Source organism: Anolis carolinensis, chromosome 3, assembly GCF_035594765.1.
Source record: "Anolis carolinensis isolate JA03-04 chromosome 3, rAnoCar3.1.pri, whole genome shotgun sequence".
NCBI classification, from domain to species: Eukaryota; Metazoa; Chordata; class Lepidosauria; order Squamata; family Dactyloidae; genus Anolis; species Anolis carolinensis.
The window spans coordinates 14,459,251-14,483,977 of record NC_085843.1 but is presented as its reverse complement, the minus strand read 5'-3'; the positions used below and the strand labels follow the sequence as shown (position 1 = coordinate 14,483,977).

The window sequence follows — 24,727 nt, the reverse complement described above, 5'->3', positions numbered from 1 at the left end:
CATCTGAGAACCACTGCTCTAGTTGGTGCTAGAAATAATATCATACGAAAGCTGACTGGCACAACCTGGGGATATCAACCAGATACATTGAAGACATCTGCCCTTGTGCTTTGCTACTCAGATGCTCAATACACATGCCCAGTGTGGAACACATTTCACCACGTTAAAACAGTGGATGTGGCCCTTAATGAGACATGCCGCATTATCACAGGATGTCTATGCCCACCTGACATCTGCCAGGAACTAGCAGCCAGTAATGAACGGACCAAGGCATTGACATCTCAGGCCCTTCCTCTGTTTGGATATCAGCCAGAATGCCTTAAATCAAGAAGCAGCTTCCTAAGATCTACAGAGACACTTGCAGGAACACCTCAGCAAGCAAGAGTCCAAAAGTGGCAGGTGAAAATCTGGAACTTCAATCAGTGGCTGATACCAGATGAGAAACTCTCTCCTGGGCACACAGAAAACTGGGCAACTTGGAAGGCACTGAACAGACTGGCTCCAGCACCATGATATGTAGAGCCAATCTTAAAAAATGGGGCTACAAAGTGGAGTCCACGACATGCAAGTGTAGAGAGGAGCAAACCACAGACCACTTACTACAATGCAGCCTGAGCCCTACCACATGCACAATGGAAGACCTTCTCTCAATGACACCAGAGGCACTCCAAGTGGCCAGCTTCTGGTCAAAGGAAATTTAGTATAATGCCAAGTTTTAAACTTTGTGGTTTTTCTATACATTATAACTATTCTCAATTTGCTACTGACATGATAAATAAATTGAACTCAAAACCTTCCCTTGATTTATGCACAAGTATATTCAATAGTGACGATATGGCCCACTCAAGGGCAAGCATGTGTTGAAGGTTGTAATCTTATATATACATAATGTCACTGACTTCAACCAGACTGACACATATGGGAAAAAAGACAGGGCTGGACTACTGTTGATATCAGGGGAACTAAACTTTGCCCAAACTAAGCCTTTTATGCCCATGGTTTTCATGGCACCTCTCACTTAGAAATGGGCAGCTGGCCACAAATGCAAAACTGAGAAGAACATGAGAAAGAGTTTAGTTTGGTTAGAGCGATATACTGCAGGGAAATTTGAGGAAACAACTTGTGTTTTGATTGTTGCCACTTCCATTGTTTCAAATGTACTGGAGTAAAATGTGCTTTATCTAATTTTTCAGTTCTTGTAGATCAAAAGGCAGAAAAGATAGTGCAGCAATGTATAAGATAATTTAACAGATGATTTGTTCCATAAAATGCTTCCTTGTCCACAATTAAATGGCTAAACAATGCTAAAAGGGCGACATTTTTCATTTCCTTGCCAAGTGCAATTAGTATTCATTCTAAACAGTATAGCATGATAGCTTGTCATCCAAATTAGCAATTATGAGAAAAGAACCAGTGGAACATTTATTTCCTCATTAATTGCAAAGAATGGAGCTTGATGTTGCTAATTCTACCCCTTCTGTGCCAATGTGCTACTGTGGACAAACATATTCATCAAGTAGTTTGATACTAGCTGGATGCCTGCCGAAATGTTATATGTAACTTTAAAGCCTGGTTACACAGTATTTGAACAGAAGTTGAGGCCAAATATGGCAGGTCTTTTCTCCCTTTTAAATTACATAATTTAACTACCAATGTTTATTATTCTGTATACTTCGAGCCCCTTCTATACTGCCATATAAAAACCAGATCATCTGATTTGAAAGGAGCTGCGGTGGCGCAGTGGGTTAAACTCTTGTGCCGGCTGGACTGCTGACCTGAAGGTCAGATTGCTGACCTGAAGGTTGCCGGTTCGAATCCAAGCAACGAGGTGAGCTCCTGTCTGTCAGCTCTAACTTGCAGGGACATGAGAGAAGCTTCCCAGCAGGATGGTAACACATTCGGGCATCCCTTGGGCAATGTCTCTGTAGACGGCCAATTCTCTCACACCAGAAGCAACTTGCAGTATGTTCTCAAGTTGTTTCTGACACAATAAACAACTCGGGCCGGGCTGTGGCGCAGCTGGCTAGTAACCAGCTGCAGTAAATCACTACTGACCAAGAGGTCATGAGTTCGAAGGCCGGGTCGGGTTAAGCCCCCGACCATAAAATAGCCCGGCTTGTTGTTGACCTATGCAGCCCCGAAAGACAGTTGCATCTGTCAAGTAGGGAAATTTAGGTACGCTTTATGCGGGAGGCTAATTTAACTAATTTACAACATCATAAAAACTGCCAGCAAAACACGAGGAAAGGAATGAGGAAGTACAGCCACTAGTGGACAGTGAAAGCAACAGCTCCTCCTGTGGCCGGAATCGTGAAGCTGGAAAATAAAATGTTAAATGCCTCTGTGTCTGTCTATATATGTTGTTTGTCTGTTGGCATTGAATATTTGCCATATATGTGTTCATTGTAATCCGCTCTGAGTCCCCTTCGGGGTGAGAAGGGCGGAATATAAATACTGTAAATAAATAAATAATAAATAAAATATGCTTTGAACTGGATTATATGGCAGTGTAGAATCATATAATCCAGTTCAAAGCAGATAATGTGGGTTGTCTGCTTTGATAATCTGGAATATATGGCAGTACAGAAGGGAGTTAGGGCCCTTCTACACTGCCATATAATCCATATTATCAAAACAGATAATCCAGATTGTCTGCTTTGAACTGGATTATATAAATCTACACTGCCATATAATCCGTTCAAAGCAAATAATCTGGATTTTATATGACAGTGTAGAAGGGGCCTTCAAGACCAGGAAGCTTCTCTGATTCAGCAGGGTTTGCCAAATACATCTCTTAATCCATAAAACCTAGAAACTTGTATCAGAATCCTCTATCATGGTGGAAATAACTTAACTGTAAGTATAGTTAGTTATATGGCACGGGTTCCAAAAGAATTTGGGAGTGTGGGAATTGACACAGGTGTCCCCATGCACAACAATGGAGGTGTTCCAATGCACAATAGGACCGATACACACTCATTGGAAACATTGTGCATCAGTCCCAGTGTGTATCAGTTACTTTGCTGGCACTCCTAATGTAACAGCACCCTTTACTGGATCTACATCATGCAACTGCCCAATTTTAATTCCTACAGACATAAATCCACTTACAATGATGCAAGTCCCCACCAAAATTCCAAACTTCATTTCTCTCAGAGTTCAAATTTCCTAGGAATCCTTCCTCCCTGACCATATTTCCTCTAGCAATTTCTCAGCTTATGTGCCATAATGGAGCACAGGAAGCATCCTTATACTGAGACAGACTATGGACTCATCTAGCTCAGTATATACGCAATTTTGACTGGCAGCCATCAATCTCTCTAGAGTTCCAGACAGGCTTCTTTACAAGCTCTGTCTAAATACTGTCCAACTTCAACATGTGACTATGATGGGAAAATATTCTTAGTGAGGAAGAACACACAAGCAGTTTGCTTTTGCCAGAGCTTACTCAGAAGGGCAAAATTTCATCCCCGTTCTCTTCCTTGCCGAGTTCATTGAATGTAAACTGCATTTTAAACCCAATTTAAAACAACTGAAGTAAGGTGAGGAGCAAGGGGACAAGTGGGAGGAGGAAAAAACTGACATTTTAAAAGCAGCTGAGAAACAGGAATGATACAGAACTGACAAATCAGGAGAGTTAGAGGGTATGCACCTGGAAATTCCTATCTTTACGTGATCTTCTCTCATCTCAAGTATGTTTCAAGTCATACTTAGCTTATCTTCTGAAATCAGATGAGATTTATGCCTTTGGAGTGGTATGGTAGTAACTTCCCAATCACTTTACACTTTGTAGTTCACATTTTTCTCAAATCCTGGCAAATCCCCACTTCATAAACTAATTTTTCTGACAGTCTGCTACATCATAGAACATGATTCTTTGCCAAGTATATCAAATTGTACTAATCCAATGACTAATCTATCTTGCGTTACCTATCTTTGATGATCTACAAGGTGTAATGAAACTAGGCTGCAGCTGAAAGAATTTCTACCATGCTTAAAGGCATTTAACTTCTAGGAACTTCTTTTACCTGGGCACTTTAAGGAACTGTAGTTTCCGCTCAAACAGTTTGTTGATGAGATAGATGTTCTCCGTCTCCAGTTCATGGATGGCGACTTCCAGGTCACTCACATCTCTTCGGTAAGCTGCAACCTGACATGAAATGCAAAAGGCGTATTGTGTGAAAAATGCTTCCCCCACCCCGACAAAGCAAGCTTGTGGTGTTCAAGTTGTAACTTTTATAATTTGAACCATTTGTTGAATGAGTTGCAGTAATTGCCACAAAAATGGATAAGCTTTTAATTCAAAAAAGAAAAAAGAAAAAAAAAGAAAGAAAGAAAGAAAGAAAAAGAGGAAAATCTGTTGACAATGATGTTTATGTTAAATCACATGGAGTGATTCATAGAGAATCAACTGAGGTACATAATCTAATGGAAAAGATTCCAAACCGTATTTATATAGGAAGATTATAGAAACTTGTGTGTGTGTGTCTATGCATACACGCACACACACATATTGTATGAAAGGGTTGGTTAACCTCCAGTTTGTCAGTAAAACTGAATTACTGTGTCTAAAAGCTTGTCACCAACATGAAAAGTTTGGAAAGTTCTGCTCTGCATTGTTCAGTATTAAAAACACCTATTTTCTACCTGTTTTCTCAAAGACAGAAGTAGACTTCTGCCCCACCCCAGACTTGTTGCATTTACTGCAACCCCTGCATCTGAAAACTTGCGGACTAGTAAACAGCAGGGTTTCATCACTTAGTATCCTCTACTAAAGAGTGACCAATATTGTACACAGTAACTTCAAGACTTAATGTTTGTAGCCCTTAGAAAAGCATTTACAGCCCTCTGCTTCCAAATAATGCCCTCAGACTGGCTAGAGGGAAGATCTAGAGAAATCCGTCATGCCCAATGACTTTGTATTTGTGGGTCGGGGAAAGAGAGGATTTAATACACTGTTAAATTGCCCTTTGTACAATGACGCTAGAAACAATCTTCTGGGATCCTTTTTGGAAGAAAGGGCAGCATGGCAACAGTCTGCAGTTATCTGTGATTTGTTTGTGGATTATTCCAAAAATATAACATTAAAGGTTGCCACATTTGCAGTTGCAGCCCAAAAAATCTGAGCTAAATTAGTAAAGTCCACAGCAGAGGCTAGAAATGGAAATGGAGATAGTTTGGGATGATACAAAGCAGACATTGTTATTGCTATCACATCACTGCAACTATAATTTTAAAGAGCCAGTATGTGGAATAAGTTTTTATATTGGAAACGACTGCAGCCCCCAGTTTCAAGAACATTAGTCAATCAGTCAACAACTACAGCTGTTTTGTGTGCCCTCAGGTTGATTGACTTATGGCAACCCTATTCTACGATAGGTTTTTTGTCAGAGGGAATTTGCAATTGCTTTCTTCTGAGGTTGAGTGAATTGCCCAGGGTCACCCAGTGAGTTTCCATTTGAGTATGGATTCAAACCCTTGTTCCCAGAGCCTCCAAGTAACCATCAAACTACAACATCAACTGGCTGTTGCATCTGCATAGAACTAGTTCTCAAACCTCCTACTCCCATAGCTGCTTTGCCATGTCCATTGCTCCAACTTGCAACTCCTCTTATTAATAGCTGCAGATTGTCTTGTTCAGTTCCATTCTGGTGGACTGTGGATCTGGGGTGCTTTCAGCCCATATCTTTTTGCAAGATTAGATGCCTGGTGTGAAGTGTGTCTTTTACGTACTTTTATTTATTGGTGTTCCTTCCTGATGCACTCACCTCGTCCTTTAGCCACTCATATTCCTTAATCTCCCTTCGGCTGATCTTGTCGATGTGCTTAACGGCATTCTGAGGAAATACAGTGACAACTGATATTGGAAATACCGCATTAAGGAAGTGAGAAGTGCAAGTCTAGACAGGTTACCCAAAGATGAACATCAGAAAATTGGAACAAAAAGCTCCCATTGTTCTAAATTATCAGAACAGATACGTAATGCTGCTCATGTCATGTCACATGAGTCACTATTTTTGCAAGTGGGAAATTCAATTGTGTCCAATCTTCAACATATAAATGGCGCGACTAAAGATAACAGTGTTATATTGTCTATGGGATGAGTAAGAAACCCTTTTTGGGTTGTTGTATGTCTTTCGGGCTGTGTGGCCATGTTCCAGAAGCATTCTCTCCTGACGTTTCGCCCACATCTATGGCAGGCATCCTCAGAGGTCCATACCTCACAACCTCTGAGGATGCCTGCCATAGATGTGGGCGAAACGTCAGGAGAGAATGCTTCTGGAACATGGCCACACAGCCCGAAAGACATACAACAACCCTGTGATTCTGGCCATGAAAGCCTTCGACAACACAAACCCTTTTTGGTTTCAAAGACAAATGCCAGTTTAGGAAAAGTGGAAAGGGGTGCATTCCGATAGATGATGGAGACAGGAGTACAGGGCCAAGATGAATAGTTGAAGCTTTTTCTGATTTGTCCCAGGAAAATGACATTCAGTTATACAAAACTTGCCATGGTTATTCTATTCACAGACTTTAAATGGCCTATTATCGCTGATCAGCTGTAGGAGCTCTGTGTTGTAGTACAGCCTGAGGCTGATGGGTTCACTGATGGTTTAGTCAGAATTGTGGGATTTCCTGTGAGATTTCCTGGGGCACAAAGTGAGAAAGGTTCAAGTCAGAGAAATGATGGTTCTCTCTGGAAAAACCTGACTCAGAAAGTGCAGGGCCTCAAGATCAGTTAGAGAAGCCAGAAACTGCAACGTTAGATAATAAGGAGTCGGGGGCTTAAGCGGCTGAGGGGGAAAAGGAAGGGGTCTGAGGCTGTTAGGAATTGTGGGAGTTGGAGTCCAAAACACCTGGAGGGCCCAAGTTTGCCCATGCCTGAAGTGGCATATCTATTTTTAGTTTTATGTCTCCTTCTCCAGTTTGTACGAGAACCATCCAGGTTTTGGACCATATTCTTAACAAGGTTCTGGCAATGAGCAGGCTCATGTGCGACCCAGAAGAGTTGGAAGGGGAAGAGATGAAAGGTGAGTGTGGATATGCTGCTTTTCTTACACACACATACATATATATCTAATGAGTATATATATATATATCTGTGTTGTCGATGCCTTCTCTCCTGACATTTCGCCCACATCTCTGGCAGGTATCCTCAGAGGTGAAACGTCAGGAGAGAATGCCAGGTGTTGAAGCTGCAAGGCCATTCAATGCTAACTAAGGAGTTCTTTCTCCCACCCTGGACTTTCCACAGATATATAAACCTCCCTTGCCTAGTTTCCAATGGACCTCACAACCTCTGAGGATGCCTGCCATAGATTGTGGGCGAAACGTCAGGAGAGAATGCTTCTGGAACATGGCCATTCAGTCCGGAAAACTCACAGCAACCCAGTATATATTTCATTTCAGATTGTACAATAAACCGAATGAATTTGATACTTGGCTGCATCATGCTCCTTGGTTTACAAAACCCCAGAAGAACCAAAACAAAACAAAGCCCAATACCTCAGTGGCCCATTCCTTCTTTTGTTCTATTTGTTTCAGGGTGAACTTATCAATTTTTTCCTTTGTTTCTTCCAGAGCAATCCTAAAATATTCTTATGAAGGAGGAAAAGTAGCCAAGGGAAGGGAGAGAAGAAAACAAAACATGTAGAAGTACTTTACACCAAAACTCATGAATTAATTCAAAAAGCTCGATCGTCATGTTGACATTTCTCAAGCACTTGTTTTATATTGTTCAATGGGAGTTCCATGTGCATTGAAAATTCAATCCTAATAATATAATACCAGCTTTTATCTTCTCTCTTTGAGCAAGAGCATAGATCTTTTCATGTTGCATTTCAGTTTGGTCCACAAATGATTTATAAAGGGATAATACAGAACAAGATGTGTGCCTGTCTTAAATGTGTAACGTTCAGTTGGTAATAAAAAGAAGATATTGATCAGGGCCAAGCACAGTTTCAGAGTTGCAAACTCAGAGGAGGAAATGAAGAGGAGATTTGAATACTGTTATCTGCAGCCCACTAATACTTGGCACCAACTCGATGGGCTCTTGACAGCCGTGCCACTTCCGGGTACTTCCAGCTGCTGCCAGTGGGAACTGGGAGGCTTGCAAGGAAATGAAAAAAAGGGCAACCTAAGGGCACCGAAAAATATTCGAAGACTGGCATAACTGGCGGTCTTTCAAATGGCTGCCTTGGTTTAAATTTTTGTAAACCCCCCAGACTGCTTACAGGGGCGGATTGTAGGGTACATACGACCCCCTTCTTAAAGCAGCTCCATTGGTTGCCAATGTTCTTCCGTGCCCAATTGAAAGTGCAGGTTATTACCTACAAAGCCCTATACGGCTCAGGTCCTGCCTATTTAAATGACTGCATCTCTCCCTGTGAACCTGTTTGGACTTTAAGATAAGCTGGAGAGGCCCTCCTCTCGATCCCACCTCTCTCACAAGCAAGGTTTTTTTTCGTGTCAGGAGCAACTGGAGTTGCTTCTGGAGTGAGAGAATTGGCCGTCTGCAAGGACGTTGCCCAGGGGACGCCCGGATGTTTTGATGTTTTTACCATCCTTGTGGGAGGCTTCTCTCATGTCCCCGCATGGAGCTGGAGCTGATAGAAGGAGCTCATCCTGGGTGGGATTTGAACCTGGTAGCCTTCAGGTCAGCAACCCAACCTTCAAGTCACAAGGCTTTTATCCCCTAGGCCACCGAAGGCTCCACAAGCAAGGTTGGTGGGGACGAGGGAGAGGGCTTTCTCGATAGTGGCCCCCCGACTCTGGAATACTCTCCCCAAGGAAATAAGGCATGCTCCCACTTTGTAAATTTTCAGGAAAGAGCTAAACACTTGGCTATTTAAGCAAGCCTTTGATAATGGCTAGACCGTATTCGTAACAATCAGACAGGACTTGAATGACCACGAGAACGCTAATCATAACTTCTGGATAGCCTGACAATAGGAATGGCTGATTCGGAAAGTGACCACCTTGAGTCCCCTCTGGGGTGAGAAAGACGAGATAGAAATGTCATAAATGAATTTATGCAGTTGAAAGCCACACCCAAATACCACTTCTCAACATAGTTGCCATTCAAATCTAGGCACTTATCATAGTGATGAATGAGCTTGGTAACTCCTTCCCCACAAAACTCTGCCGCTTGTGTCCTCAACAAGCCGGTCACACTGCCAAAACGCTGCATTGAGGACACAAGCGGCAGAGATTTGTGGGGAAGGAGTTGCCAAGCTCATTCATCGCTATGATAAGTGCCTAGATTTGAATGGCGACTATGTTGAGAAGTGGTATTTGAGTGTGGCTTTCAACTGCATATGGTAAATGTTTTCTCCTATACTTTGTTCATTTTTAATTCCAAAACGTAATCTACTTTCTGGATAACCCTCGTATATATATCAATTTTGTTTAGAGGGCAATAGCTTTTAAATTTAAATTTAAAATGGTTATTAATACTTACGTTATTTTAATTCTACTAATTGATATTGTTTATTGTTGTCTATTATGTATTGCTTATATTATTTTCTGTTTTTGTGGATTGCTGTAAGCCACCCCGAGTCCCTTTGGGGAGAGGCGGCGGGGCATAAATACACTTTTAATTATTATTATTAATTTGTTTTTCCTCACCCAGCCCATTACCTCCTCCAGGTGTTCACTTAGAGGAGACACACTATCCTTAACTGAAGCATACTGATAACACCCTGCCCCATGCCTCCAGATAATCTCTTCCAGCGGCTTCATGTAAATATTAAAAAGTATTGGGGATAGAATGGCACCTTGTGGGATGCCATATAACAGATCCTTTTTTGGAGGAGAAGCTATCCCCAAGTACCACCATCTGGAACCTGCCTGAGAGGTATGAGCAGAACCATTGCAACACAGGCGTTCCAGAAGGATACCATGTTGATGGTATCAAATGCTGCTGAGAGATGTAAAACCACCGATGAACCACCTCAGAGTTTAAAATAGTCTGGGGAGGCCCTGCTCTTGATCCCACCCCCTTCACAAGCACAACTGGTGGGGACGAGAGACAGGGCCTTCTCAGTGGTGGCTCCTTGGCTGTGGAACTCCCTCCCTAGTGATATTAGATCAGCCCCCTGCCTCCTAGGCTATAGAACAGTGATGGCCAACCTATGACACATGTGTCAGCACTGACACGCCTAGCCATTTTTGCTGACACGCTGCCGCATGCAGATTGATTGGATGACTAATGCCTTTTGTGGCCAAATTTGGTGTGATTTGGTCCAGTGGTTTTGTTGTTTACTCCATGGGAATTATGCAAATTACATTTATATATATATAAAATCATTCTATTATTATTGTAGTATATTATTATATTATTACTATTATATTATTATTATATTATTCATTATTCATGACTACATTCAAACTACAATAGAGAGAAATCAGTGTGGAAACTGCAAAAGGTACCATAGATTGTTGTACATGGAAATAATGGTAGTAAATAGTTTTTGATTTATTAAATACAGTTATATATTACAATTACATATTTTTGTTATTTAAACTATATATATTGTGAAATTATGGTTTTTTTTTCTCAAAGTGACACACCACCCAAGTCATGCTAGGCTTTTTGGTGAATTTTGACGCACCAAGTGCAAAAGGTTGCCCATCATTGCTATAGAAGAAGAGTCAAGACCTGGCTTTGGGAGCAGGCCTTTGAAAAATAGCACAGTGCAATAATTTTAACTGGAAATTGTGCAATTGATATGGAATGGCTTAGACTTTGTTTGTGGATGGCATGTCTTATCATTGGAACGTATTTTAACTATGCCTTTATGTATGCATCAATTTTAACCTAATTTTATCTCAAGTTTTTGTTTTTATGTTTGTGGCACTGTGTAAGTGCCGTTTGTAAGCTGCCTTGAGTCCCTCGTGGGTTAAAGAAAGGCGGGATGTAAATAAGGTAAATAATAAATAAATAAATAAATAAATAAATAAATAAATAAATAAAAGCACCAACAGGGACATACGATCCCTGTTAAGACAGAGATCATCCACTAAGGCGACCATAGCAATCTCAACTCCATATCCTGCTCTGAAGTCAGTTTGAAATGGGCCAAGGAAGTGTGTGTCACTCAGACTGCTAGGGACTGAGCCTCTGACTAGACGCCTGGTTGAAGCGCAGACATAACATCAACTTACCTGTCATTTCCTCCAGATCTTCTTTCAACTTCTTGATGTCTTGTTCCAGGCACTCAATCTGTTTGGCATGGTCAATACATCCCACATTTTTGTATGCCTCCCAGTAATCCACCTCGGCCTGCTTCTGCAGAAGCCTTTGTTCAACATAATGTATTTGGTAGCGCATGTCTTGTTAGATGAAACGAGACCGTTGGAGGGAGTAAAATCTCATGGTTAGTCATTGCTATTGCTTAATAAATGCTTAGTAGAACACCAAATAATTATGTCTGTCATTTTAAGATTACAATTTGTAAAAATGCATACAAATGCCGAGAGGAGCTTTTGTTTTTCACATTATGTCATTAAGACTAAAAGAAAGAGATAGAGGATCTTGAGTGCTAAGCAGACTTTTAGGCACAATAGAATAACACTGTTCCCCCCACCCGAGTATCTAAACAATAATATTGTAGGAAATAAGGGAACATCTCCAGGGAAGATGTTAGAAATAATAATAATAATAATAATAATAATAATAATAATAATAATAATAATAATAATAATGTAAAGGTAAAGGTTTCCCCTGACATTAAGTCCAGTCATGTCTGACTCTGGGGGTTGGTGCTCATCTCCATTTCTAAGCCGAAGAGCTGGCGTTGTCCGTAGACATCTCCAAGGTCATGTGGCCGACATTGTCAGAGTTTTATATTATTTGGGTCATTTCTTATGTGAAAATGGATAAGTGTTTGTAAGAATCATGTCCTATCTATGTTTGACCAGCAGCAATCAAGACACCTGCTAAAGACTGAGGGCTATTAATAGAGACTGAGTAAATCTTGTGTTAGTGTTGTGTGTTTGTGTTATGTGAAGGTGAATGTGAAGATGCTTGTGATGGTGGCAAAGATGGTATTGCTGCTGAAAAGCTATTGAAGTGGAACCGAAGAGAGGTTTGAAGACGGAGAGTCCAGAAACCAGAAAGGTTAAAGCTTGAAGATAAGAAAGCTTTGTTTTTTGCTGCTGATAAAAGCAAAGGACTGTGTTTTGTATGTTTTGTTTATATAAATCTTTCTTTACTAAAGGACAGTTTGTTTTTGGGGTTTTTCTCCTTGGATGAAGGGTACAACTTCTGCAGAAGGGGTTGAGAGTTTGGAACCCCAATTTAATAGCTGCGACAGGCATGACTGCATGGAGCGCCGTTACCTTCCCGTCATAGCGGTACCTATTGATCTACTCACATTTGCATGTTTTCGAACTGCTAAGTTGGCAGGAGCTGGGGCTAACAGCGGGTGCTCATTCCGCTCCCGGGATTTGAACCTGGGACCTTTTGGTCCGCAAGTTCAGCAGCTCAGTGCTTTAACACACTGTGCCACCAGGGGCAACAGAAGGGGATAGGAAGGGGATATTTGATACTGGCCAATAATTACTCAGTTGAGTGTGTTGGTTTCTTTAATAAAGGTCTTACTACAGCCTCCTTGAAACTCATCGGCATTATGCCTTGGGTCAAGGAGTCATCCACCAGTACCTTCACCCACTTTTCCAGTCCCCCCTGGCCGATTTAATTAGCCAGGATAGGCAAGGGTCCAGAGAACAAGTGGTCACTCTCATTTCTCCCAAGATCTTGTCCACATCCTCAAGTTGAATAAGTTGAAAAGAATCCATAGAACCATCACAAACAGATGCCTCAGTTACATCCACAGAGACTGCATTAATAGTGGTGGTTATGTTGGAATGTATCTGAGCAACTATATCTGCAAAGAACCTAGCAAACTCCTCACAATGAGCTGCCGATTGGTCAGGGATCCCTGGCTGAGCAGAGTTTGATAGTCCTCTGACCACTCGAAACAGCTCTCTTGGGCAGTTCTGTGCAGATGCAATGTTGGAGGTAATAAACTATTTTTCTGCTGCCTTCATTGCTGCGGAATAGGCTTTTAAATGAGCTGTAGACTGTGCTTGGTCAGATTCGCTACGAGTTATATGCCAACACTGCTCTAGTCTCTGTTTCACTTGCTTCATCGCCGCCAGCTCCCTGGAATACCAGGGGGCTGATTTGGCTCTGCTTTGTGAAAGGAGACGTTCAGGAGTAATTGTGTCAACTTCCCTGGATACTTCCCTGTTCCAGAGGTCTGCCAGAGTTACGAGAGAATCACCTACCGAAGAGGCAGGAAAATCCCCAAGAGCCTTCAGGAATCCATCCGGATCCATAAACCTCCTGGGATGGACCTGCAGAGGTTTAGGGCCCCAGTGAGGCTAAACCTGACCAGGTAGTGATTGGTCCATAACAAAGGAACTGGGGACAGTTCCTCCACAATACCATCACCATCATCCCATCCAGAACAGAAGTCCAGGTCTAGAGTGTGTCCAATGCTGTGGGTGGGGCCAGAAACCACTTGGGATAGACCCATGGTTGTCATGGTGGCCATGAAGTCCTGAGCCACTCCTGACAGAGAGGTCTCAGCATGGATGTTGAAGTCCCCCAGCACTACTAGCTGTTGGGACTCCAACACCAGGCCTGAGATTACCCCGAATAGTTCAGGCAGGGAGACTGTTGTGCAATGGGGTGGACAGTACACCAACAGAATCCCTGTTCTGTCCCGGCCACTCACCCTTAGATAGACACTCTCAAATGTGGTTGCATGAAAGTGTGCATGTTCACATCATTTTTGTTTAATAATTTGGGGTGTGATCACACACATTCTTCCATATCCATGTGGGATCTCAGAACCAAACTCCTATGAATACAGGGGACCCACTAAACCGGGGCCGGGCTGTGGCGCAGGCTGTTGAGCAGCCTACTGCAATAAATCACTCTGACCATGAGGTCATGAGTTCGAGGCCAGCCCGTGGCGGGGTGAGCACCCGTCAATTAAAAAATAAAAAATAGCCCCTGCTCGTTGCTGACCTAGCAACCCAAAAGATAGTTGCATCTATCAAGTAGGAAATAAGGTACCACTTATAAAGTAGGGAGGCAAATTTAACTAATTTACGACATTGGAATGAGGAATGAGGAAGTGCTGTCACAGTGGAAGATGAAGCAGCTGCTCCCCCCTGTGGCCAGAATCGAACATCCCCTCAGGAGAATGTTAAATTGCCTCTGTGTCTGTCTCTGTTCTATGTGTATATGGGCATTGAATGTTTGCCCAATATGTATATAATGTGATCCGCCCTGAGTCCCCTTTGGGGTGAGAGGGGCGGAATATAAATACTGTAAATAAATAAATAAATAAACTAGAGAGTCAAAGTCTAGAGAAGGTAACACGACAACAGCATCTAACAAAGATCTTATAACTCACCTTTAATAAGCTTCTCTTGGTCTTTGACATACTGCCATTTGTCCTTCATTGCTTCCTCTACATCATCCCTGGTAACTATTTCAATTTTCTCTAGTTCTTTCTCCTGCTCTTTTAGGGCGATAAAGAGAGCCCGGATGTTCTCAATCTGTTCTTGCTGTAAGTACTGGTTCTGAAACAGGAGGCAATTGAAAACTAAATGTGCTTACTGATGTCATTTGCTGTCCTACTTCTCCATAAACATGCTTAAATTGGCTTAAATAAATTTACCACTTTGAAGCTAAATAGTTTTGTAGCACTGTGGAATAGAGGGAAAATATCCACATCAAGAATAACAAAGCTGAACAAAAAAAAAAGTCTTGGTGTTTTGGTTTTCAGACCTGTTCCTGGGATTATTTGGGGCTCTAATTCAGAAAAATGCCTTGGATAGACCTCATGATGCTCTAGTTTCTTAGATATGGTTTTCTTTGGGCGAGCAGATGGTGACTGGTATATGGTATATATTCCATATCTCAAAAGCTAGAGCTGATAGGAGAAAGGTGCTATTTTTGGAATCAGCAGGTCAAATATACCCAGAAACAGGGCTAACATTTGAGATACCAAAATGTGTTTTGGCCAGTGTAGTGTATTAAAAATAATTCAATGGAAATAATCCAATTGATATCCTTTGATTTATCCAATGTGGAAAATCTATCAGTACATACAAAAGACAATTTCTGATTAGAAAAAAAAGGTCAGGGCATAGCAATGATCCTCCTCTTGATCCACAATTTTTAAATCTCCTCTTGGCCCCAAGCCTGCTCTATATGTGTTAGTGTGCATATAGTGGGTATTTGGGGAAAAAGTCATGTGCATATATTTGCCCATTTATCATGAAAAATACATCTGGATAACGTTTTGATTGCCAATGGCCAAATACAGTAGAGTCTCACTTATCCAGCACTCGCTTATCCAACCTTCTGGATTATCCAACGCATTTTTGTAGTCAATGTTTTCAATATATGATGATATTGTGGTACTTAATTTGTAAGTACAGTAATTACTACATAACATTACTGCATGTTGAACTACTTTTTCTGTCAAATTTGTTGTATAACATGATGTTTTGGTGCTTAATTTGTGAAATCATAACCTAATTTGATGTTTACTAGGCTTTTCCTTAATCTCTCCTTATTATCCAACATATTCACTTATCCAACGTTCTGCCAGCCCGTTTACGTTGGATAAGTGAGACTCTACTGTACCAGCAAAACACCAGTCCTGGAGACCACTTTACACTTACATACACACACAAACCATCTCTACTTGTCTTGCCTTCTCCCTTTGGACAGGTGTATGGACTGAGCTCAAAGAAAGAAGACAGTTAAATAGACACTAGTGAGGAGAACAGATTTTTGCTGTATTTATATCCGGCCTTTTCCCAAGATCCCATCTACACTATCACTAACCATATAACTGCTTGATATGTTCAGTGTAAAGACATACAATCCAGTTTAATTGCCTTGAACTCCATTTCACATGTCTTCACTGACCATACATATAATGCAGTTTCAAACTGCATTGAACTTACAGAAGAGTAAAAAAATATGGGTAGTTAAAATTCACAGAATACATGAATTGAATGCGATTACAGTACACTATCAAATAATTAAAATAAGTTTAAAACATATCAATTAAAACCCAAAACAATTAAAATAACAGAAGCCAAAACAGAAAATGATGCACATTGTTAAGGCAGCACATTGTTAAGGAGATATTCTGCCCAAGGACCCTGTGATTGTGCTAACTTCTGCCTTTATACTAAGAAGACCAAAGAGGCATTTATATGTTGAAGCTAGCATTGTTTAAATCAAGGGTGTGGAAACTGTGCCTTTAGGCCAAAAACACAAGGTATGGTTTTATGGTACCTGAAAAACATACCAGTTCCTCTAATTGTATTTCTTGGGAGCAATATTCACCCAAAACACATGTCAAAACCAACAAAAATTTCTGAAAACATCTCCAGTGTCACACAACACTCCATCACTACCACTATAATTCTGCTTTCAGCCATATATTAGTCTAAACAGTGACTGGAAGTAGTGTTACGAGGGTTATCCACAAAGTAGGTTACGTTTTGGAATTAAAAATGAACAAAGTATAGGAGAAAACATTTACCATATGCAGTTGGAAGCCACACCCAAATACCACATCTCACGTAGTCGCCATTCAAATCTAGGCACTTACCATAGCGATGAATGAGCTTTGCAAATCCTTCCCCACAAAATTCTGCCGTTTGCATCCTCAACCAGCCAGTCAGCCCTTCCCGCAGCTGCGCAGCGTCGCCAAAACGCTGCGTTGCCAGCCACGCCCCCATTGTTGAAAACAAGTGGTTGAGGGCGCAAGCGGCAGAATTTAGTGGGGAAGGAGTTGCAAAGTTCATTCATCGCTATGTGAGATCTAGGAGCCCAGACCTTATCTTGGCTATTGGGTTGCACCTTGCCCACTCCCCGAGCCCGGCTTGGAATTTAACCATTGGTAGTTGAACTTCACCCAATGGAGTAGTACTGAAACTGCTTTTAACTCCAAATGAGTATGTTGTTTTAATAGTAATTTTATGTCTATGTTCGTATTACGGTTGTGTTGTATGTTTTTGTGTTGGTTTTGAATGTTTTACTTATGTTGGAAATCGCTCTGAGTCCCTTCGAAGAGATAGAACAGTATACAAATAAAGTGTTGTTGTTGTTGTTGTTGTTGTTGTTATGATCCACAAGTGGATCTGAGTGTTAAAACTGCTCCCTGGAATGTTCCCAACTGAGTCTTCAGACACAGTCAGAACCCTACAAGTAAACTAGGGTCCTCCCAAAACCGAACAAAAAGCAATTGTTTGCTCACCCTTTCTTTGTTTCTGTCATTTGCTGCTTCCAGGCGCTTTATGTCACGCAGAAGCTGATCAATAATCTCTTCCTTGATCTGAATTCTAAAGATATGTACAACACCGAGAACGAATCAGTTGGCTACCAAAGCAAACTAAGCTCTTCCTCTTAAAAGAAGAACAGGATTGAAATACTTAGGCATTACTTAGTTTATCTTCTTAATACATTTTATCCTGCTTTTCAGCCCATTATTGCTTTGCAAAGCAACTCACGTCAATTAGAGAGAGACAGAGACCCTGCCATCTAGCTTACAAAGCAAAAGGTCAACAGAAGGGGAATGGACAGGGAAGAGAGAGCTGTATTCTAGGGTTATGTAATACTCTTACTAGCCTAAGAGTAAATTCATAGTGCAAATCTAGATCTTTATGTTTCCAAAATGGCAGTCCCCACAGAAGTAAAACAATGTGCCTTGAAGTCATCCGTTGACTTATGGCAACCTTTTCTTAGAGCAGGCATGGGCAAACTTCGGCCCTCCAGGTGTTTTGGACTTCAACTCCCACAATTCCTAACAGCCGGTAGGTTTCTTTAATCAGAGGAAGTTTGAATTGCCCAATGTTAACCATTGGGTTTCCATGGCTGAGCAGATTTAAACCATGATCTCTTGTAATCCTGGACCACAACTCAAACCACTTTCACCACACTTGCTCATATACATTTTCCTTTATACAGCTATATTAGCATGCATTTTGAATAAACTAGTATGGAATTAGATTTAGGCTTAAATTCCTTTCTTTCTGTCAATTTTGGAGTAGTCATTCTTGCCACGAGTTCAGCACTAAGTCCCTGCACTCTGCCAGTATAAATACTTAATAACCCTTACAAAAGAAACAAAACAGTATGATTAAAGGAAACCCAATACTGGGAGAAATATCTAACCTGCTCTATTTAAACATTTTTTTAAAAAAAATTCCAAAGATCCCAATCAGGAATATTTTGGAAGAAGTCATGGCTGATTGAGTGGCACGCTGTACAGAATCACTGCCATCAAAGCTTCTTTTCACATTACAATACATTTTGCATAATTATAGACCAGCCTCTACTTCTATATGCCATGCTTATTTATTTATACCACTTAAAACAATTTTCCCCCAAGCATTTTACATTAATGAGTTATGTGGTGTGGAGGGAAAATATTTAATGCCTGAAAATATGGGCAAAAATGCAAGCAATCAGACATTCTTATAAGAAGATTTTAAGTTTCCTCTTTGTTAAACTTACTGATAAGCTAATAGAGCTTCTGGAAAATAGGTCCGAGGTTCCTTGGAGTGTTGCGTGGAGCCCTTTTTTTTCTTTTCCTTCTTTTTCTTGTCCTTCGCCATGGCTTATGCTTTTGTAGGGCGAAATAGATCTAAAACAAAGAAACAGGACAGATTAATACTCTGTAGAAGTATCTCTCCATCCAGGGCCCACTACATTTTGTAGCAATCCTACTTTGTACACTTGGGGAAAGGGAGTTATGGACTTTACATGACCTGTACAAAGACTTGAGGATTCTGGATGAATGGATTTTAATCTTGGACATTCTTAAAATTTTACATAATGTGATTTTATTTTGTAATGGTATCTGTTTTATATGAACTGTTGTTTTGTAGATTGTTTTATATGAATTGTTGTTTTTACATTGTTTTTAGGCATTGAATTTTTGCCTATTTACTGTAAGCCGCTTTGAGTCTCCTTGGAGAAAAAGGCAGGGTAAAAGTGATGTAAATAAATAACTAAATAAATTATGGATAACATAATTTAGGAATGAAGGGTAAAGAGTCTCCCTTGGGAGAGATAAAGCGGGGTAATAATAATAATAATAATAATAATAATAATAATAATAATAATAAACACAAATACATAAATGAACACAGAGTCTCCCTTGGGGGAGATAAGGCAGGGTAATAATAATAATAATAATAATAATAATAATAATAATAATAATAATAATAATAATAATAATGGGATACATAAATGAACACAAGAGTCTCCCTTGGGAGAGATAAAGTGTGGTAATACTAATAATAATAATAATAATAATAATAATAATAATAATAATAATAATAATCAGATACATAAATGAACACATGAATCTCCCTTGGGAGAGATAAGGCAGGGTAATAATAATAATAATAATAATAATAATAATAATAATAATAATAATTATTATTATTATTATTATAGACAAACACAGATACATAAATGAACACAAGAGTCTCCCTTTGGAGAGATAAAGTGGGGTGGTGGTAATAATAATAATAATAATAATAATAATAATAATAATAATAATATGCAAACACAGATACATAAATGAACACAGAGTCTCCCTTGGGAGGGTAATAATAATAATAATAATAATAATAATAATAATAATAATAATAATAATAATAATAATATACAAACACAGATACATAAATGAACACAGTCTCTCTTGGGAGAGATAAGGCAGGGTAATAATAATAATAATAATAATAATAATAATAATAATAATCAAACACAGATACATAAATGAACACAGAGTCTCCCTTGGGAGAGATAAGGCAGGGTAATAATAATAATAATAATAATAATAATAATAATAATAATAATATACAGATACATAAATGAACACAAGAGTCTCCCTTGGGAGAGATAAAGTGGGGTAACAACAACAACAACAACAACAGACAAACACAAATACATAAATGAACACAGAGTCTTTGGGAGAGATAAAGTAGGGTGGTAATAATAATAATAATAATAATAATAATAATAATAATAATAATATACAAATACAGATACATAAATGAACACAGAGTCTCCCTTGGGAGAGATAAAGCAGGATAATAATAATAATAATAATAATAATAATAATAATAATAATAATATACAAACACAGATACATAAATGAACACACAGTCTCCCTTGGGAGAGATAAAGTAGGGTGGTAATAATAATAATAATAATAATAATAATAATAATAATAATAAGCAAATACATATAATAAATGAACACAGAGGCTCCCTTGGGAGAGATAAAGTGGGGTAATAATAATAATAATAATAATAATAATAATAATAATAATAATAAACAAATACAGATACATAAATACAAATACATATAATAAATGAACACAGAGGCTCCCTTGGGAGAGATAAAGTGGGGTAATAATAATAATAATAATAATAATAATAATAATAATAAACAAATACAGACACATAAATACAAATACATATAATAAATGAACACAGAGGCTCCCTTGGGAGAGATATAGTGGGGTAATAATAATAATAATGATAATAATAATAATAATAATCTATCACAGATACTTAAACGAATACAGATACATACACATATGGAAACATAGGTACATACTGAAACACAGATACATATACACAGCTGCATAAATATATACACAGGTACATAAGCCGATACAAAAGCTGCTACATATATACACAATTACACACATATATTAATTTCCTTCCTTTCCATCAACTTCCTTACCAGGCCTGCCTCTTGTTTTCCAACTGCCGGCCACTAATTCCAAGCCTGGTCCAAACTTTCCCAGTTGCATGGCAACCGGACCAGGAGGGCCTTCCTATTGGTTTACCTTGTCTATTTCCCTGTTTTCTCTGAATGGAGGGAAGCTCTCTTTGCATCCTTTTCTGAGCCAATATCTCCCTCTTGCGCCTCTGTTTGGGAACGACTGCACCTCCATGCACAAATCATGCATTATTTCAAGCCGGGGAAGACGCATTCTTGGACTTCTTTTCACTCAAAGCAGTGGGATCCAGAGAATTGTATTTCCAGGTCTTTATTAACCTTCTCTGCCAAAAAGGTCCCTCACCAAACTACAACTCTCATGATTCCATAGCATTGAGCCATGGTGGTTGAAGTGGCGCCAAACTGCGTTAATTCTACAGTGTAGACGATGCATCCGCGTTCGTGCCCTATAGCCTAGGTGCCGCCGCCCGAGTCATTCATTAAACTGTCTGTTCTTTCCTTTTCTAGATCTGTTTTGCAGGCCAACCGGCGTTACTGCATTCCCTACAAGGACCCACTCCTACAACTTCAATATTTGCCAAACGATAATGCAATTTGCTTTGCTGGAGAGGGAAGGCTCTTGTTTACCCTCCTGCGAGCTGCCAACTTTTAAACAGCTGTGGGATTCCTATAAGAAGGAAATATTGCCAATTTAATTTGGATCTCATTGTAGTAGTGATAGGTGGGCAGCCAAAGAAATGTAAAGGCTTATGTGTTGGATTTATGGAGCATCTACACTGCAGAATTAATGCAGTTTGACACCACTTTGCCATGGCTCAATGCTATGGCATCATGGGAGTTGTATTCAATATACAGTAGAGTCTCACTTATCCAATGTAAACGGGCCGGCAGAACGTTGGATAAGCGAATATGTTGGATAATAAGGAGAGATTAAGGAAAAGCCTATTAAACATCAAATTAGGTTATGATTTTACAAATTAAGCACCAAAACATCATGTTATACAATAAATTTGATAGAAAAAGTAGTTCAATACGCAGTAAGGTTATGTTGTAATTACTGTATTTACGAATTTAGCACCAAAATATCATGATATATTGAAAACATTGACTACAAAAATGTGTTGGATAATCCAGAATGTTGGATAAGCAAGTGTTGGATAAGTGAGACTCTACTATATATATAGTAGTTTTACAAGGTCTTTAGCTTACTCTGCCAAAGAGAACTACAAACTACAAAATCCCAGGATTTGACAGAACTAAGCCACAGCAGTAAAAGTGGTGTCAAACTGCATTAATTCAGCAGTGTGGATGCACCCAATGGGTGTGGAGGCTGCCTGTTAATAGGATATATATACTAACTGGGCTGGACCAGCAAACAGGTGACTCAGAACAATGTTTCGAACATATATTGACAAAATAATGTTACACCCAGGAAGAAGAAGAAGAAGAAGGACTGGAAACCAAAGACAAGCAGACTCCGTGGCATATAATAATAACAAACTCTAATAGGTTCAAGGAGTAACACGCCAGAGCTGTCAGTTTTCTGGTTTTCAGCAAGCCAAGAAACATGACTCCAGGGCTGTTTTTTTCCTCCCTCTCCCTTTGTGAAAGTTGACTCTTCTATTTTGACTTGGACCATTTCCTAAACAATATTACCAGTATTGTACACAATTGGGTCTTGGTATCCACTGCGGTTTGGTTCCAAGACCCCTGTGGATATCGAAATCTGTGTCATATGTGAGTTGCATTGGGTCCCGTTAGGAAGAAAGACAGGATATGAAATACAGTAGAGTCTCACTTATCCAACACTCGCTTATCCAACGTTCTGGATTATCCAACACATTTTTGTAGTCAATGTTTTCAATACATCATGATATTTTGGTGCTAAATTCATAAATACAGTAATTACTACATAGCATTATTGAACTACATTTTCTGTCAAATTTGTTGTATAACATGATGTTTTGGTGCTTAATTTGTAAGATCATAACCTAATTTGATGTTTACTAGGCTTTTCCTTAATCCCTCCTTATTATCCAACATATTCGCTTATCCAACATTCTGCCGGCCCATTTATGTTGGATAAGCGAGACTCTACTGTACATTAAATTTAATTTATAGCACATATTTTGTCACAATTCTCCATGTACAGAAAGAGTTCAGAATTCAGACATAACATGAATGTGGGTTGCTGTGTGTTTTTCAGGCTGTAGGGCTATGTTCCAGCAGCATTCTCTCCTGATGTTTCGCCTGCATCTGTGGCTAATGGCATCTTCAGAGATTCTGTTGGCAATGAAACAAGTGGAGTGTACCGTATATATAATGAAATGTCCAGGGCGGGAGAAAGAAAACTTGTCTGTTTGAAGTAAGTATGAATTTTGGAATGGGCAAGTTTGAATAGCATTGAGTAGCCATGAAGCCGCAAAGTCAATCTGTGAGGGTATCTCCATAGAGGTCGCCTGGCTGTTCTTGTCTGAAGGAATCCTGTATAGAAGGTATTAACTGGTAGCTGCATGGTATACGGTAGACTCCTGCAGTGGTTAGAGGATCTCTCTTATCCTTTGCTGGACTTAGAATTTATTGAATTTTCTAAGTGAGTCTGTAGATTGTTTGTAGGTTGTGTTTCTTCATCAGCTTCCCTGATGTCAGACACCAGAAGAGCTGCAAGACCAAGAACAAGCCACGAGAGTAAAAACAAAGATCTACCTTGAGGAAAAGTGTTCTTACCATATTTCAAGGGGACCACTGACCCAATAGGAAATTCTAGATCACTCTGACAACCTTTATGTCAGACTACACAGAGAAGCCATTGAAGTCCATAAGCACGCAGACAATTTCAACGGAAAGGAGGAAACCATGAAAATGAACACCAGAATCAAGGCAGTAGATAACAAACAGCACTCAAAAAGAAGGGGAATTCCAGACAGAAAACAATCAAGTGCCAATGAACACCTCCCAAATAGAGGATGCCTTCAGGCAACAACAGCCAGGCTATCTCTACACAGATTCCCTCACTGATTGAATTTGCAGCTTCATGGCTACTTAATGCTACTCAAGCTTGTTAATTGCAACATTCACACTTGCTTTAAACAGGCAATAATAATAATAATAATAATAATAATAATAATTTTATGTTTATGCCCTGTCCCATCTCCCCGAAGGAACTCGGGGCGCCTTACATGGGGCCAAGCCCAGGCAACAGATAATATAAAAACACAACAATAAAACAAGTCAATCAACAATAAAACAATGCATAAAACAATGAGGTCACATACAATAATAATAAATATACTATGATAAAATCCTGGGTTGGCTCCAAAAAAAAATGGGCCAAAGAAAGTGCAAGTAGTGTCAGTTCTTTCTCTCATCCTGGATATTCCAGATACAGACACACACACACACACTGCACTTGCTTCACTGCCAACAGAACTCTGAAGATGCAGGTCAAAGATGCAGGTGAAATGTCAGGAGAGAATGCTACTGGAACAGGGCCATACAGCTCGAAAAATTCACAGCAACCCAATAATTCCAGTCATGAAAGCCTTGATATAAAGTTCCCTTGTGTATCATAACAAAGTTCAGATTTGCCATTATAAGGGCTAAGCATGGATTCCAAAATCTAAGACACTATAAAGTAGAAGCTTGTATCTGTAGGTTATAAAAAGCATTATCCTTAAGTTCCTCTCAGAGCTTGAAAAAGGTATTTTTCCTCATGGTCACTTTGCCTGCCCTTTTCTTTCCATGGCTAAAGTGCCCTTATCAATGCTCAACTGAAGTTTATAAAGTTATTGCAATGCTACAAAATTTAGTCAGTCACTGGAGGAAAATATATATATATATTGCTGTAGCAATGTCTCCATCTCCTCTCCTCATAGCTAAAGTTCAATTTATGCATTTTAAGAATTGCTGTGACAGTAC

At 39.6% G+C, this 24,727-nt stretch overlaps 1 protein-coding gene across 1 annotated transcript in view; it reads right to left on the bottom strand.

The window, feature by feature from the left end:
- Positions 1-20,922, bottom strand: part of ccdc83 (coiled-coil domain containing 83) — a 35,627-nt gene extending 14,705 nt beyond the window's left edge. Inside the window, exons 1-8 of the mRNA XM_062974341.1 lie at positions 20,810-20,922; positions 18,563-18,692; positions 17,304-17,388; positions 14,433-14,601; positions 11,167-11,334; positions 7,507-7,598; positions 5,769-5,837; positions 4,029-4,150 (exon numbers count right to left, since the gene is read on the bottom strand). Of these exons, the coding sequence (XP_062830411.1) occupies positions 4,029-4,150; positions 5,769-5,837; positions 7,507-7,598; positions 11,167-11,334; positions 14,433-14,601; positions 17,304-17,388; positions 18,563-18,663 (806 nt within the window). The 5' untranslated portion in view covers positions 18,664-18,692; positions 20,810-20,922. The remainder of the gene's footprint in view (positions 1-4,028; positions 4,151-5,768; positions 5,838-7,506; positions 7,599-11,166; positions 11,335-14,432; positions 14,602-17,303; positions 17,389-18,562; positions 18,693-20,809) is intronic.
- Positions 20,923-24,727: the final 3,805 nt, after the last annotated feature.